This window comes from Canis lupus, chromosome 16 (assembly GCF_003254725.2).
Source record: "Canis lupus dingo isolate Sandy chromosome 16, ASM325472v2, whole genome shotgun sequence".
NCBI lineage: Eukaryota > Metazoa > Chordata > Mammalia > Carnivora > Canidae > Canis > Canis lupus.
Genome location: NC_064258.1, coordinates 54,357,186 through 54,374,107, shown reverse-complemented (window position 1 = coordinate 54,374,107; position 16,922 = coordinate 54,357,186). Strand labels below are relative to the sequence as shown.

Sequence of the window (16,922 nt, the reverse complement as noted above, 5' to 3'; positions counted from 1 at the left end):
TAAATAAAAAATAAAATACCAAGACTTAAAAAGAAAAATACCAAGCCTTGTGTTTTGGCTTTTCTCTAACTAAATCAATAACCTTGAGCAAGGTCCCCTGCATTTTATACTGTTTTCTTCTGTGTAAAAGAGGCATTAATACCATTGACTTTGTGGAGGACAATTATGAGGATGAAAAGGGACGGGATGTATGGAAAGACTTTGTGAATTACAAGAAAAATATGACATATTGTCGTTGGAAAGCATGAGATAGGTCATGTAGAGTCAAAGCTGGCAAAAGAAAAGATCAAGAGACATGCTAACCACCCCTATTAAGCCCAATGCAGGGAGTTTGGAGAACAAGGAATTCACTTTTTTCATTTCTCATCTTCCCCCCTGCGATATTAACCACATTAATATTTACCAGGAAAACATCTCGATTTAAGAAAAGGCAGTACATGAAAAAATTATATTTACAAAATAAATAGATTGTTTATTTCCGAAGTGACAAGTTTATGTGAGAAGAGCAAAATCCAGTAATTTACTAAAAGCTGTTTTGTACACAACTTTTAAGCATGGCTGTTCATGTACTCTGGTATATGTGTATTTGATGGGTATTTTACCCATTTTTTTTTTTTTTAAGATTTTATTTCTTTATTCACAAGAGACACAGAGAGAGAGAGGCAGAGAGACACAGGCAGAGGGAGAAGCACGACATGGGACTTGATCCCGGGACTCCAGGATCTCGCCGTAGGCCAAAGGCAGGCCCTAAACCGCTGAGCCACCCAGGGATCCCTATTTTACCCAGTTTTAAACATAGCTTTAAAAGCACCTAGGAAAGAAATAAAAAAATAAATAAAAATAAAAAGAAAAGCACCTACGATGCAGCCTTTGGGAACAATAGTATTTCGGCTAGAATATTACAATTCTGATGTGACAACGCGGAACTGGTTCCTGTCATCTGATGAAACAAATGCCTCGTGTGGGATCAACTTCACTGTTACTCACTGGCCTACGACAGATGAGGCCAGGCCGAGCAACCTCAGGAAAATGTGGGGTCACCACTCACTGCTGTGATGTGCTGAGATTCTCCTCCCCCGTTAGTGAAGTCGCCATTGGACATCCCATTTCGAGAAAGTTCTTTGTCTATTATCATATTCCTGCCTCAGACCTTGCAACCAACAGCCTTAAGATTCCTTTGGCTTAGGCAGCCCGGGTGGCTCAGCAGTTTAGCACCGCCTTCGGCCCAGGGCTGGATCCTGGAGACCCAAGATCGAGTCCCACATCGGGCCCCCTGCATGGAGCCTGCTTCTCCCTCTGCCTGGGTCTCTGCCTCTCTCTGTCTGTCATGAATAAATAAATAAAATCTTAAAAAAAAAAAAAAAAAAGATTCCTTTGGCTTGAATCATCACTTTGTTTCCTGGTTGTAACATATGCAGTTTAATGGTCTCCTACTGAAGAAGGAAGACGAAATCATTATTTGTGATGTATTATTTTCCAAATAGAGGCAGAGCCACCCTCAGATAACCTCTGCAGAGGCCTCATAAAGAGGTGAGTGTTCCTGGAAGCTCTTGGAAGGATATTTTGCAAACCTGTGCACAGGGCCCCAGACCATTTACAATATTGATAGGCTTCAGTTTATTTAATGAGGCTATGAAATAATCCTGCATCCTTATTTCCAGTTATAACCCGCTTGGTTTTTTTGTTTTGTTTTGTTTTGTTTTTACCAGTTATTTTTCTCCTGTCTCATCAGAAAAAAAAAAAAAAACCCAAAAAACAAAAAACCCTTTTTGTAAGATACGTCCAGTGAGAAATTGTGTTTTGCTTGCTTCCTGGAGAGTCCAGCTGGCAGGGAGAAGCAGAGAAAATAAAGGAAAAAAGCCAAATTCCTGCCCGAGCTGACTCAGCCCTTCACTGCTGCTGTTGTCATTACTGTGTTTTGTCTTCCCTTTTCAGCTGTCAGGGATTAAGAGGAAAGAAAATAAAAGGGCAAGAAGGTTTGGCAGAGGAAGTTAAGATCCGGGGGTTTGGTATTTTGGAGGTGAGGTGGCTTCAGCTCTTCCTAGGGCACTCACCAGGGATGAGCACACAGAGCTTGCTGCCATGTGGTGGGTGGTGTGCCACTGTGCTTTCTGGAAAGGTAGTGCCTTTCCAGAAAAAAAACACACATTCCCATAGGATAGCCTGACCGGGTATTTGACCAGTCTTGCCCAGGAAAACGTTCCCATCCAAAGGATTTCTGCCCAGAAGAGTTCCTTGGACAGAGTAAGATGGTGGAAGAAATGTGTACGACCTCTGGATTTAATTTAATCTAATTTAAAACCTTCCAGCTCCGAGTGAGCCTTTCCACACCCTAGCCTTCCATCCAGGTCCTCGCCACACTCCAGCCAAATCCTCTGCCTAGTGATGGCCCAGGAAGACTTAACCTTTCAGAACTTTAGGGGGGTTCTTCTTTTTTTTTTATTTTTTTATTGGAGTTCAATTTGCCAACATATAGCATAACATCAGGGGGTTCTTCTTAAATAAACACCTAAAGAAAGCCAAGCACGTTAGGTCAGAAACCATCTGGACACTTAGTTGCTTGGTACAAAGGTTCTAGCATTATCCTGGGCTTGTGGCAACTGTTGAGCGAACACAATTTATTCTCATTCCACCCTCCGTGTTTATTGATGTTTCTCTGAGCTACTAAATTGTGGGCCGTCTTGCACTGTTTTGGAAGAATTGGGAAATATAATAGAAGGGCTCACTTTGATGGAGTAACTATATTCCAAGACACCAGGGCAAATGGCTTACGGAGTTAAAGTACATGTCACAGAAAATTTACAATAACCCTCTGAAACAAATATCATTATCTCTGTTTTACTAATGAAGAAACTGAAGCTGCAGACTCTAACCGATTTTTCCTATGATCTCGCAGCTGGAAGGTGCTAGAAACAGGACAGAATAATTTATGTACGGCTAAATCACTGTTAACTGCAACATGATTTTTAAACTCAATTTCCCCCCTAATTTAAGGTGTCCTGTTCATTCCATATGCTGGTCCTTCAGTATCCAAGGCATTGTTTTTCTTACATGCCGCTGGCAGTTATTTCAAAGTCCAAGTGACTTTTTGCTTCGTAAATCGTGATTGCCTTCTCCAGAATGAGGGCAGTTTTTTTTTAATGCCGTCTTGTTACAATTCGGTATCCAAGTATTTGGCAAGAATCACGTTTGCCTCTTGAGTCTGAGGTTAATTACAAACTTATTTTTCCCCCTTCTGGCTAAATCCTTTGTCTTTCCAAAATCTAATTTAAAAAAAAAAAATAATCGAAATATTTGTTGCAATGCTGCAAGACCAGGTGTGTGGTCATTTGTGTGTGCTGCTTAAAATGAACCCTTAAGTGATTATTAAAATCTCTGTCACGGAATCTAACAACCATCATAAATGAAATTCTTTTTAAAAACATTCCCACCCCCAGTAGGCCCTAAAGATTGAGCTTTCTTAAAGAGATTCCTCTTTCTTCCACATTCTTGGATGGGCATGCCAATTAGGTGTACAAGTGTCATTTCAGGACTTCACATGCACTATGTAGGAAACCATCTCTCCAACCCAAATCACTCTTTTTTGTTGCTTTGCCTACTGGTTACGTAGCCGTAAACCTTGACCATTGAACTCCATTGTACCGGGTGGGCCATTTTGTCATCACGATGGAGAGTGGAGAGAGCAACGTTCACATTTCTGGTTAAGCTTCCTTTCTTCCACTTCTTGGAGAAGTAAGCGAAGACACATTCATTCCTTCCGCACTCAATAGATCAGCGGTGCCCTGTGTCCCAGCTCTGAAGACACTAGCCCTCTTCCTGTGCCCAATTCCCCATTCTGGGTCACGGCCCGAGAGGGAAGTCAGACACAAAGCTTCCAAATTCAGAAATTCCTTAGGTGCATCCACTCCTGCTAAGCATCACCTACTGCTTGCGCACTCGATGGATGACGGGGCTCATCGTTTCCCTAGGAGTGAGGTAGTTTGGAAAACAGAAGGAGCTCATAAAGCTCCCCGGTGATTAATCAAAGATGTGTCTGCTTGTCACGGAAGGGTTGGGTCCCCCAGAGTCACGACTTCCGTGCTCATTATTGACTGCTGCTGTGTCGTGTTGAGGCCTGTTTAGGACAATAGCTGCTGGGACACCCGGGTGGCTCAGCGTTTTAGCGCAGCCTTCAGCCCAGGGCCTGATCCTGGGGTCCCGGGATCGAGGCCTGCATTGGGCTCCCCGCATGGAGCCTGCTTCTCCCTCTGCCTGGGTCTCTGCCTCTCTCTCTCTGTCTCTGTGTCTCTCATGAATAAATAAATAAAATCTTAAAAAAAAAAAAACAAAACAAAAGGGGGATAGCTGCTTGCTCCATCAGCCTACCTGACTCAACCAACTCAGGAGGAACTCTGCGGCCTTAGGAGGGCCCAGGAGCTGATTTCCACGGGTGGGCCGTACCTCTCTCTCATTGTGTCACTGTCCATTTCCATTTAAATCAAGCCCCACGCTTGGTGACTGAGATGAACCAGTGTTACTATTTAAGAACATGAATGGCATCCCGGTATCACGTTTCAGTTTGTTTGTCCTCTGTCCATAGTTTAAGACTCTAAGCCTTCTGGAAAGAGTATATGTATTTCTGAATGTTTCTATTTTGCTCAGTAGGTAATGGTGGCATGGAAATTTTAGCTGCCCTCATGGAGACAGGCTGGCTTCGCTCCATTTCTCAAAGTTGCACACATTCCTGACGGGTCCAGAATGTTTACTGTTGTCCTAATCCCTAGGAAAGAATGTTGAAAGGCTATTCCGTTGTGACTCATTTTGTAAGGTAGGTAGGTTCTGGAAAGACGCATGTAACTTACATCATATTTTAATTCAATTGAGGGCATTTGCGTCTGAACATCATTTTGTCCTTTCCTTTAAAGAAAAGTTCCTCTGAGAGTCCGGCTTCTGACACTTCACAACCGTAGAGCTGTCCTGACTAGAAAGAGGAAAGGCGTCTATAGGAACCTTGTCCCTGCAGGCCGCCCTCGCCTCTCAATCCCACAGGCTCTTCTAGAAAACTCCTAAATCTATATAGAGGGCAGATTCTTAAAAAATCTGTCCCACGGTAATCAGTAGAGAATTATAAGATATAGAAAAGAAATTATAAGAAAAATCATTCTAGGGATGCCTGGACAGTTCGGGGGTTGAGCATCTGGCTTTGGCTAAGAGTGTGATCCCGGGGTCCCGGGATCGAGTCCCACATTGGGCTCCCCTTCAGGGATCCTGCTTCTCCCTCTGCCTATGTCTCTATCCCTCCCTCTGTATATCTCTCATGAATAAATAAAATAATCTTTAAAAAAATCCTTCTAATATATGTTCTCCCCCAAACCGAAATTTCACAGAATAGAGTTGTTTAATCACAGACCACCTGGTAGTGTTAACAATTTAACAATTGATGATACTCTCCTTCCCTGCCCTGATATCCTTTGGGCATTTGCGGTCTAAAAAGCCAATGGTCTCCTTTGTGGCCCTGCGGAGGGAAAAGAAAGAATGATTTGTTCTTCGTGCAGCTGGCAGAGAAGAGAAGAAATGCCAAACGGTCTACACAACAGTCTGTAAGCAAACTCTTCTTGCTTCCTTTCTTTTTCTAAAACTATTTGAGGGTGGTTTCAAAGCAAGAGGCGTTCCAAATACTCCACCTGCTTGCAATGACACGGTTCCTCTGTCCCTGGGGACAAACTTTCCTCTCTTCTCCCCAGGTTGGAAGATGAGCTGAATGTGCTAAAATTATTGCAGGAATCCACGGAACCGCCGTAGGGGCTCTCTGAGGATGTGCGCTGCTGCTTCCACGTCCAGGAGTCCAGGAAGTACTTTGTCTTCTCCCAGATGGAGTTTGTGAAATACGCGTATTTCATGGGTAACAAAATAGTGACTCGCTACCCCAAGGATTCTATAAAATACTTCTGGTGGTAATTATTTCCATCATTAGGTAATGGCTTTTTTTTTTTTTTTTTTTGTAGCCCGGATCTAAATAAAAGCAGCAGAAAGCTCTTAATAAGGCCATTTACTTTTGGCTGTGTGACCGAGAAGATGTGTATTTATTTTTCACATCGGTACCAATCGCCCAGCTAGGAATCCTTAGCTAATACTTATACATCAATCTTTGCCCCCAGATGAGCCAGGTTTCTTTAGTTCCATGTTCCAAGCTTCTTCTTTGCATTTTTATTCAGCTTGGGTTCATCTCTACTCTTACTTAACGAGATCCGTTCTGCTTCTGAAATGTTATCTTAAGCCCCACCTTCTAAATTTTTTTTTTTTAATTTTTATTTATTTATGATAGTCACACAGAGAGAAAGAGAGAGAGGCAGAGACACAGGCAGAGGGAGAAGCAGGCTCCATGCACCGGGAGCCCGATGTGTTAAGCCCCACCTTCTAGATGAAGGGCCTGATACTCTCAATGGACTTCCTTAGAAACCAGTCATTACAGAACTTAACTGTTTTCATTTAGCACCTTAGGAGTTCCTGCCTGCTTGCTGTTTGGCTGTTTTATATGTGCAGTTTGGCTCCACTTAACCAAGTGTCCTTTTGCTCCAAAGGCAAGTCAAGCAGGACATGTGGCAGGTATGCAAATCTCTCCATAGGTATACCCACGTATATACACACATAAGTATTCCTCTATGCACAGGTGGCACATAACATTGAACCAGAAATAGAAGGGGGTGTCCAAATGCTCCAAGTACCAAACTGAATTAAATTCAAAACTGTATCAGTTACGTTAATGAACAAGCAAAATCTTATTTCAATAATTTACCACCTTCTACAAGAGCTAGTAAATTGGAGAGCGGAAGGTTCAGACCTAGTTTTCACTCTTTAACTGTCCTTATTCTGTAAAAACTATAGAACTAATTCTAAGAATGCCTCCTATCAACATGTACAGAATTCATTTCTGAGATTTTTTTTTAACTGAAATGCCTGTTATTTTTCAAAAACCTTAGTGGATAAGGAATAAGCCTATTTTATTCTTTCCTAAAAATGCGTTCTTTTACTAATAAAACTCTGAGCTTGTAGGTAAAAATTTAGGCAGGGGGAACGTGAGTCAGAAGTAATAATAACTCGTAGTAATTGAGGTGAAAAAGGAATGCAGGAGTGAAAGTGGGGCATCGGCAAGGTTTCGTGTGTGTTGTGAGTAAGGATATGTGCACGACTGTGGGAGAGAATATGCAGGCTGCCAGCAAACTTCCATTTAACTGACATGTCCCAGGCAGGCCTATTTCGGTCCATGTTCTCTCACCTCTGTGCTCCATAGCATCTTCTTTAGCCTTATAAAATAGCACTTCCCACCTTTTAAAGCTACTCAGTTATCTATCTGTCTCTCCCTAGATGATACCTTTAGGAGAGAGTCTGTTTGGTTTGTGTGTTTGTGTGTGTAATGCCCAGCCCAGTGCCTGTGACATGGAACACACACAAGTCAACACTGTAAGTAAGAAAGGAGTAAATAATTGAATGACGTAAGGACGGAGAGAGAGAGACCAAAGGCATGAGAAGACTATTCCAGGGAAAACTGACCCCTCGCAAGCTGTTATCTGTATGCCAAGTTCTTTAATTCCCCCAAATCCATTCATTTCTCCAAATACAGAGGAAGAGGAGAGATATTAACACATTAAAAATATGACTGTCTTTCGTGAACTTGGAACCTTCTTCCCAGATTCCATTTTTAATGCACAGTAGTATAATGGTCTCTTCCAAAAAAAGTAGTAGCTCTGACATTTCCAAAAAATAGTAGAGCTTGGGCAAAAATGAAAATAGCTTAACATTTTTTTTTTTTTTTTTGGTAACACTTTCAACGATACTGTCCTGTCCTTTGTCAGACGAGAACAGGTCTTCTGGCTCACGTTATTCTTACAGAGAGCTCCACCTAAGTATAGAAAACGTGTCCAAAGCTCTCACATCTTCAAGGTATTTTTATACCTTTATATAATGAACACCAGGAAAAAAGAAAGTCACCCTACAGATTTGCCTCTTGAAATTTTTCCCAGCTGAGATTCTGAGCCACGTTCCTCACATAACTAATCTCATACACAATCAGCACACGGCACCAAGCCCTGCAGGAAACGAGTCGCTCTTCCGTTACGGGCAAAACGAGTGTCACTGCCACGGATGTTGTTGACATCTGATGTGACATTAAATTCCTCAAGCTGCTCTTAAACCTGAGATAGACTTTTCGATGGAGAAAAAACATGATATTGCATCATATAAAATTCTAGCTGCTTTTCCCATCCCACTGACACCATTCTCCAAAACACAGCCAGCACTTTTGCCATTTGACTTGTGGTGGCAAGTTTACACCACAGACTATTTTCAAGTGTCAACAATAAGAGAGGTCACAAAAAAAAAAAAAAAAAAGTTGTCTGCTTAAAAACCAAATCTATGAAGTCGCAAAAACAGATAGTGTCAGGTGATTATTTATCCATGCACTCTGTATTCTATATAAAGTCTCAGCCGTGAGGGGAGTGCCTGAAGAGTCTGGATGTCACGAGGATTGTTTTTCAAGCGGCCTCACAGAGAGACATTACTTTGATGAATTTTCCACAGTGTAAAATCTGGTCTGTGGCCTTGCAGGCTCAGAAACCCGATCTATCAGCTAAAGCTGGAGCAAATTCACACGTCAGAGGTGGACTTACTGCTCAAAGAACACGAAACACCACCAAAGAGTGATAGGGGGATGCAAACCTATTAATTTACAAGAAGGGGAGTAAATGTCAGAGGGAGTCACACACTCCTGGGAACAAGCCAGCTCATTCTTTTTTGGGGGACAGATCTACAGGAAGAGCCAAACCCTAATCAGAAGGTTACTTGGTGAAACAAAAGGAATACAGAATTAAATCAAACGTAAGAGGAGGGTGCAGATTCTAGTTCTGTTCCTTTCCGATTTACCCCGACCTTCCACGGGGGAGGGAGGGGAAGGTGACCCCGCAGCCTCACCAAGCACTGAGAGGCCAGGCCCTGTAGCTGCCTGGCTGGGCCCGCAGCCTCCCCTGCGCCTGCACCGCTAATCAAGCCCTCTGCAGATTGACATATTTTTCCTTTAGGTGTGTCCGTATCCAATTCTGGGAGGCAAGCAGCTCCCCTAAAGTCACATCTGCTCTCTCTGCCAATGCCATTTAAAGTTATCATCAGATTTATTCTTTTCTCCTTTTTATTTTATTGTTCAAAGGATTTTATTTATTTGAAAGAGAGAGAAAGAGAGAGAGAGGGCATGAGCAGCAGGTGGAGGAGCAGAGGGAGAGGGAGGAGCCGATGCTCCTCTAGGCAGGGCTCCCTCCCAGGACCCCGAGATCACAGCCTGAGCCAAAGGCACATGCTTAACAGACTGAGCCACCCAGGCGCCTCTCTTCTTTTTACTTATTCGTATATCATTCTTTCTTTTCTGTCCACACCCCGCCCCCACCACCAGGGGAGCCTGGCTCCTCATCCCCCCACGGCAGGAGCCTAAGTGGTTTCCCTGCTTCAAGCTTGTCCCACGGTCAGACTCCAAACATCACTACTATATGTACATGTACTTTACATTAAGGTTTTATACATGTCTTTTCTCATTTTCCTGCTTTCACTCACACCAAAAACTCTCATAAGTCTTTCGAAGTTGTGCTCTAATTGCTTAACCTGCCATTCGAATTCTTTTGTATCTGTGCCCAATTTATCATCATTTTTTGTGCTGCATGAACCTTCCATTCGAATTCGTTTGTATCTGCGCCCAATTTATCATCATTTTTTTGTGCTGCGTGAACCTTCGCTCCAGTAAAATCCACTGTTTCTTAATATTTTTTTAAAGATTTATTTATTTATTCATTCATGAGAGACACAGAGAGAGAGGCAGAGACATAGGCAGAGGGAGAAGCAGGCTCCATGCTGGGAGCCCGATGTGGGACTCAATCCTAGGACCCTGGGGTCATGACCTGAGCCGAAGGCAGATGCTCAACCACTGAGCTACCCGGGTGCCCCTGTTTCTTAATATTCTGTGAGCATCCCCAATCCCTGTCTCTGGTCATTCGTGGGGTCAACTCAAGATCCGCCTCTTCCATTGGAATTAGCTACTCACAGATGGAAAAAAATACACCTTGCCTTCTCATATCTTGTTTTTTCAGTGCCTTGATACCGGGTGGGGGGGGGGGGGCTCATAAAACAGGTACTTAGGACGGGGCCTGTCCACTTGTAGGTTAACACTAGTGAACTTCCTTTAGAGCCCAAGATGGAATATGGAAAGTATCACCCTTAACAGAACAGAGCTGCTGCCTCTTGAAGTGTCCTTGGGGGCATTAGTTCCAAGGGGGCCTCTTGGAGTGATTTCCTAAAATCGATGTACTGTTTGACACTAGAGCTGAAAATACCTTTCAACTCCTATTAGCCTCACGGTCAGTCTCAAAGTATAGTGCTAGCTTTAAAAATAGACTACTCCTCTGATATTTTAGAGACTGTAACCAGGACATTTAACAGCAAGAATGATACAGGAAGTAGGTATAGAGAAGGGAGTAATAAATAGGTCCCTTCGATGTGACGGTGGAGTTGATAAAAGTCTTCGGTATAAAACATGAAGAAGCTGATTTGTAAGTTTTACTGGTGTCTCAAGGAAATCAAAAAGGGAATAATCTTAAACCATTGTAGCTGCCGTTTAGCTTCCAGCATCCTTGTGAAGTCATAACTTCGGTTATGACTAGAAAGCATTTGGAAAAAAACTTTGGTTTTCTTCGGTTTTATTTGGAAAAATAAACCAACAACAACAACAACAAAAAAAAACCCAACCCTACCTTGCATCGCTCAAATACAATGAGTTGATTTGCAATAGCATCTACTAAGACACAGTTTCTTTTACTTCATACCGAAGTACTATGGCATGGAGAGGACATCCAGAATGTTGTCAACGGGGTCTCTGTGGTTATGAGACACATGAAAATACACACATCATCTCGTATTTCATGGAATTTGACAACTCCACGTCAGAAATGTTGGGGAACAATCTGGCTAAGTCTTGAAAGTAGGAATGAGAAGCCTAATTCAAAGTGGAATGAAGGTGATAATCTCCCCTAGGAAGGAGGAAATTGCTAGATTAAACAAAGATAATTAAGCCTGATTGGTTAATTATAAAAATATAAACAAAATTAAAACAGTTTAATTGTAGTAAATAAAAGGAAGAGCTATGTCAAAATGAAGAAATTAATAGTTTCCTAGGCAAAGAAAAATTAACTCTTAGAGGTAGGAGATGAAGAAAGAGTTTGTAAAAAAAAAAAAAGAAAAAAAGTTTGTAAGTTCTAAATTATTAGTTTATCCTCCTAATATTACAATAAAATTGGAGACTGTGCTTACATTGAAGGAAAATCATGGTAATATATTCTATTATTTAATATATAGATTAATACAAGATTTAAGAAAGAAGAACTGTGTTAAATAGATATAATATTAAAATAAGATAAAGCAAAAATTTTAAAGATCTTGTGTTCCCAATTTATATTCCCAGGAAAATAATTCCCACTAGTGAGTATTGATTTCTTTCTTTCCTTTTTGGGACATAATCCTAGAATTCTAATATATCTTAACACAGACCCATAAAACTAGATGGGACCATGGAAGCCATCTCATATATTCCTGTGATTTCCAGCCTAAGTGCACCGAGATCAGGTGAAACAGAGGACAACTGTTTCCTGTTATTTATGAATTTGTACTAAAAGGAGCTTCCATAGCTTTCTCTAAAACACTGTCACTCCACAGAACGTGTGGATTTTTAGCCAACTTTTCACATGCGTATCTATAGCAATTCCCGTCACAAGTAGACAAGATTCAACTATGAAGTAATGTGCTATTGGGGACCTAGGAGAGTAGGTCTTATCACCCTATGAGTATATGATTTAATCTTATATCTAGGAGTATGGTTTTGGCTTTAAAATCTAATTTCCTATGTTTGCTGCTCTTGAAACAAAACCTTCCATTTACCTACATAGTATGTGCCACATTTAAATAGTTTCATCCCTTCGGAAGCAGGGCTGCCAGGTGAAGGAGTACATGTTGCCTGTTCAAGTAGACCCAGCTTTTTGTGGGAGTTTCATACCAGTATTTAGAGTTTCCTTATTTTTAGTGAGTCCATAAATTCCTCACTTGGCGTAAAAACACTCTTCCTTAGCCAAAATGAATTTATTATCCACCCAACACACCAAAAAATATTTTCTACCTTGATTCAGCTTTCCATGTACCTACAGAGTAACCTAGATTCAAAAATGAAATATTCCACAAACTGAAAAGCCAGACAAAATAGATTTTAAAAAGCAAGCTTTCCATTCTGAGTGCTCTTAAAAAAAAAATGTTCTTTAATTTGGTGATAGTGTATTTTGATCTGAAATTGTAAGTTACTTTAGAGGTATCGAGGTATTTGGGCTCTACAATGTGCGTACTTGCCCGCTGATGTTCAAACCAGAAATTAATCAAAAGGCTGCAAGGAATTAAAAATGCCACCTTGAAGGTCACCAGAACAATTGTTTTTATTGTATAGAATATCGTCCAGTAGAGTGTAAATGCATTTGTAACCATTCAGGTCTATGGTTCAAATGATTGTTTCTCCTTTGGTCTCATAGCTCAATTTCTTCTAAGAAAAGTGGATGGATATATCTGGCTCTACACACACACAATTTGTTAATTCTTGTTCCTGTCCTCTTAGAGTCGACTTTTTACAAGTTGAGCAAAGCAGTGACAGTTCCATCCAGGAAAACACATGCCTTAAATCTTAGCACTCGACACACTGCATTTTATCCTATGATCTCGGCCAAACAAAAGTCGTGAACAACAATTAAAACCTTCCAAATCTTCTCTTTCCAATAGCAACCGCTTACCATATGGCTAAGGAGTCGATTTAAATACCATAAAAGCCCGGGTACATGGGAAAGGACAGTTGAAGTACACAATCAGTAATCGAAACCTCTCACATTAGAGCGTGGCCGATGGAATGTTTCAGGTTTTAAAATACTTTTTAATTCAAATTTTAAATAGATTTTAATGATAATAAAAAACACACACTCCGTGGGAGGCTTCCACTCGGCCACTTTGCAACCATACCTTGATTTTTATCAACTTGGACCTTTATACAGCAAACTGATTTTCTTTCTTTATGAAGCCACGAGGTTAACAAATTTGTTTTTTCCTTTTGGTGAGGGAACATTTGGGGGGCGTGTTGGCTTTCAGGCAGGCGCGAGAGCACAACATGCCACAGGATGGTGGCTGGAGCAGGAGGTGGCCTGGGCCTGAAGCCGCCTTAGGGAGACCTACCTTGGGCTTGGGTCACTCCATAAAATTCAGCTGCGATCCTGGCCGCCTCCTTGCGGTTGCCTTTCACGATGTAGAAGTGACTGAGGATGGCGAGGCTGATTTTCACAAAAAGCTTGAAACAGAAGAGGGACAGTATGGTGAAGTAGACATTGGATAACTGCTGGGCGAAGGGCCGGCTTTCTTCCAACAGGGACATCGCGGCACTGGGTGCAGCGCGGGGCTCTCGGGGGGATCCAAGTCTCCGCGGTGCCTGCTCTCCTCGGGATGCTCCCGAACAGCTGGTCCGCAGGCGAGGAAAGGTCAGCTGCTGCTGATGCCCCGAGCTCAAAATATTTATACCGTCCATAAAAGTTCTTCGCAGGCTGCTATTGGTCTGACGATGTTCCCTGGAAGCAGTTGCAACACGTGCTCGGCTCGCAAGGCTCCTGACTTTCCATTCTCAATATAAAATGACACCCCTCCACCTCTCTGCTCTGAACTTCAAAACCCAGGCTCTGCAACTTATGTACAGATGACCTCCTTTCCCGGATCGAGTTAGCAGCAACACTTCGAAGGCTGTGCTGCCCGGGTTCCAGTTGTTGATGTGAACGATTTTCGTAGTAGCAGGTAAAATTCAGCCCATCCCTCCAAGCCTTTAAAAGAGGGTCCTATTTGTAGACCGTGAGCTAAATCATCAAATAGTCCATGACTGGGTGATCTCAATGACTAACTCATCAATTAGCCAATTATGTCGCTGTCACTATTGTCAGAAAAAAAAAACAATTTTTTTTTCTTCTAGAAGGATAGACTGGAAAGTCATAGAATAATCAATCAACTGTTCATTCATCTTGTGAACACCTTTGAAGCACCTAGCAGGTGTCAGATATTTTGCTGGGTGCTGGAGAGACAAGAATGTAATGTCCCTGCCACAGGGCTCCCTAGTCTAGACGAGGAAACAGATACACCGGATAAATACAGGTGAAGACAGGGTATCATGGGAGCACAGAGAGAAAGAGCCTAATCCTCACTGGGAAGAGTCAGGAAAGACTTCCCGGCAGAGGTGGCCTGTTCAGAGAATTGTCCAATAAGCATAAGTATTTTGTATAGTCTGTTCCAAAACAAAACAAAACAAAACAATATACTTTTTAGGCTTGTGATCTTTAACCCTAATTTGCCTTAATTTGTGAATGAAATGCAGGTGTCTATAAGGGCATCCTTGGGCAAGCAATAGCTATTTTAGGCAACGTATATTTTTAAAAGTAAATCAAATTGTTAAGAAGAACAATTTATAATGGCAATATGTTGGCAATTAAGTAAAAAATAATATGCCAAGATAAAAAAATGGCATATTATGCAGGGAGTTTATTTGCATGTTTTTATGAGCAGGTTTGGAGTTTGTTCATGTGTGTTGCTTCCCAATCCTTCTGAGAAGCTCCAAAATAATAACTATTAACAGAGACTTAAGGAAATAGAGGTGGCTCCATAGGACAAAGGAGCGTATCGATGATGGGACATATTGGCAGGTGCTGCATGCTTACCTGCCTCGGTATATGCTTTTCATGCTGCTCACCTTCTCGGATTGGAGTGATTTACACGCAACGTTCCGAGGAGACATCGCTGCAAAACCAATGTGTCCAGTGAACCAGGCTGCTTCTTTCCCCAGTGACCTAGTGGCTCCCAAAAAATTAATTGGGTCAATATATTAGAAAGAAATCACCGAACTCCCTATGAAGACGGCCAGTGGCCTTGTTTTCCCAGGCAGGGACCCAGCCCCCAGCAGTGGGGTGGCCCTGGGGACCCACTTGGGAGTCAGTGAAGATGAGCTTCTAGGTACCGAGGAGACCTGTGTCCCCCCCTCCCCGGTCGTGAGACTGTGTCGGCCAAGCAGTGACATGCCGATCACCTTCCAGCTATTGTCCCTCTGGCACGGGCGCCCGGGCCTGAGCAGGGCCTGAGCAGGGCCTGAGAGGCACCCCGGCGACAGCTGCGCCATCACAATGCTCTGAGTCACTGCCCTCACTTCCACTTGGGGCTGCGGAATCAGAAGTCAGGCCCGCCTGGGCGCACGTCTAGGGTTTCACCCCTTCCCTTTACCAGTAAGTGCCAGTGTAAACAATCGCCTCTGCAGCAGCTAACCAGGGGCCTTGGATGCTTTCGTGTTGAGGGACACGGTTATTTCAATAAGGCTGCCATCACTGGGGGGCTGGCTCAAAGTCCTGTGGTTTTACCAGGAGGACATTACTCCTGCCCAATATGTAGGATTCGGTGCCAAGATGCCAGGTTTTATTTTAAGGAGTTCCTTGATCTCCACCTCGATATTCTGTGTTGGCAAATGCTCTCCTTTGGCAACGTTTACCGTGTCCAATCACCAGTAAAAATAAGGCCGAATAAAATAACTCACAGTCAGTGAAGTCGTCAAATAGTAACGAGGTGTTGTATTTTCACATTATAGAGCCTTGTAAATGACACTGGGAATAACTTTATTAATATTTAAAAGACGCATGAGTGGGAAATATCAGAAAGGGAGACAGAACATGAGAGGCTCCTAACTCTGGGAAACGAACTAGGGGTGGTGGAAGGGGAGGAGGGCGGGGGGTGGGGGTGACTGGGTGACGGGCACTGAGGGGGGCACTTGACGGGATGAGCACTGGCTGTTATTCTATATGTTGGCAAATTGAACACCAATGGAAAAAAAATTTGGTTTTAAAAAAAATAAACTAAATTAAAAAAAATTTTAAAAAATGAAATAAAATATTTTTAAAAATATGTAAAAAATAAATAGATAATAAAACATTAAAAAAAACATAAAAAATGCATGAAAAGTATTGTGCGCCTATTTTTCCCGGCATTTAGTATTTTCTTAAAAAATGTGCTATCGATGAGTAACTTAAGCGATTTACTGAGATAAACACTTTTATTATTGACCATATAGAGAGGGTGTAGGAGGAGGATTTGGATGATTAGCCAGCACATCCCAAATGCCTTAATCTTTTTAGTTTCAATCAGTCAATCAATCAAGCAAGCCAAAATTGAGCTCACCGATTGTGCTTCTAGAATGGATGATAGGAGAGACATTAATTAAAAACACAAGAAGAAATGATTTATTAAAAAAAAAAGAAATGATTTATCGAGAGTCCAGTACATGCTACATATTTTACATAGATCTTCTCATTTACTCTCTTATTCCCTCTCAGTGTGAATAGTGTTGACATTTACATTTTAAAGATGAAGAAAGTTGGCTTTAGAGAGCTTTGGGGACCTGGTCCCGTTCCTTATGAGGAACAGCACCGTTTGAACACAGATCTGACTCTAAAATACATGCTCAAGTCACCACGTATGTTCTATTTTTAAGCATCTCCAGTCTGAATAAGCAAATGTGATTTATGCACACCGAGAAAGACAGTCACAGGGATTCACACCCACGGTGAAGGGATCAGTGTAAGGCTGTGTTCCATCAGGAGCCTGAATTGGTACCTGAACTGGCAGGGCAGGGGACACATGTTCTGATGATTAAATAAGACAGAATCTTGTGTGAGCTCAACAAACGGGAATCAAAGGAAGAGGGGAGTGTGTCATGACTGGGCTCACACGTGGGGATTATTCAGAGCAGAGAGTTGGTGACAGGCTAAGGAGTAGGGTGGCGGAGGGTTAGGACATCACCAAACATCCAGTGT

General features: G+C 42.2%; 1 protein-coding gene across 2 annotated transcripts in view; it reads right to left on the bottom strand.

Annotated features, from left to right (window-relative positions):
- The window catches only part of ASB5 (ankyrin repeat and SOCS box containing 5), a 52,031-nt gene extending 36,865 nt beyond the window's left edge, over nt 1-15,166 (bottom strand). Inside the window, exons 1-3 of one of the 2 annotated variants that reach the window (XM_025434046.3) lie at nt 15,051-15,166; nt 14,787-14,915; nt 13,270-13,655 (exon numbers count right to left, since the gene is read on the bottom strand). In XM_025434046.3, the coding sequence (XP_025289831.3) occupies nt 13,270-13,655; nt 14,787-14,915; nt 15,051-15,142 (607 nt within the window). In that variant the 5' untranslated portion in view covers nt 15,143-15,166. Of the gene's footprint in view, nt 1-13,269; nt 13,656-14,786 lie in introns of both variants that reach the window. The other variant, XM_025434048.3, reaches the window with a different exon arrangement.
- Between the last annotated feature and the right edge of the window lie 1,756 nt (nt 15,167-16,922).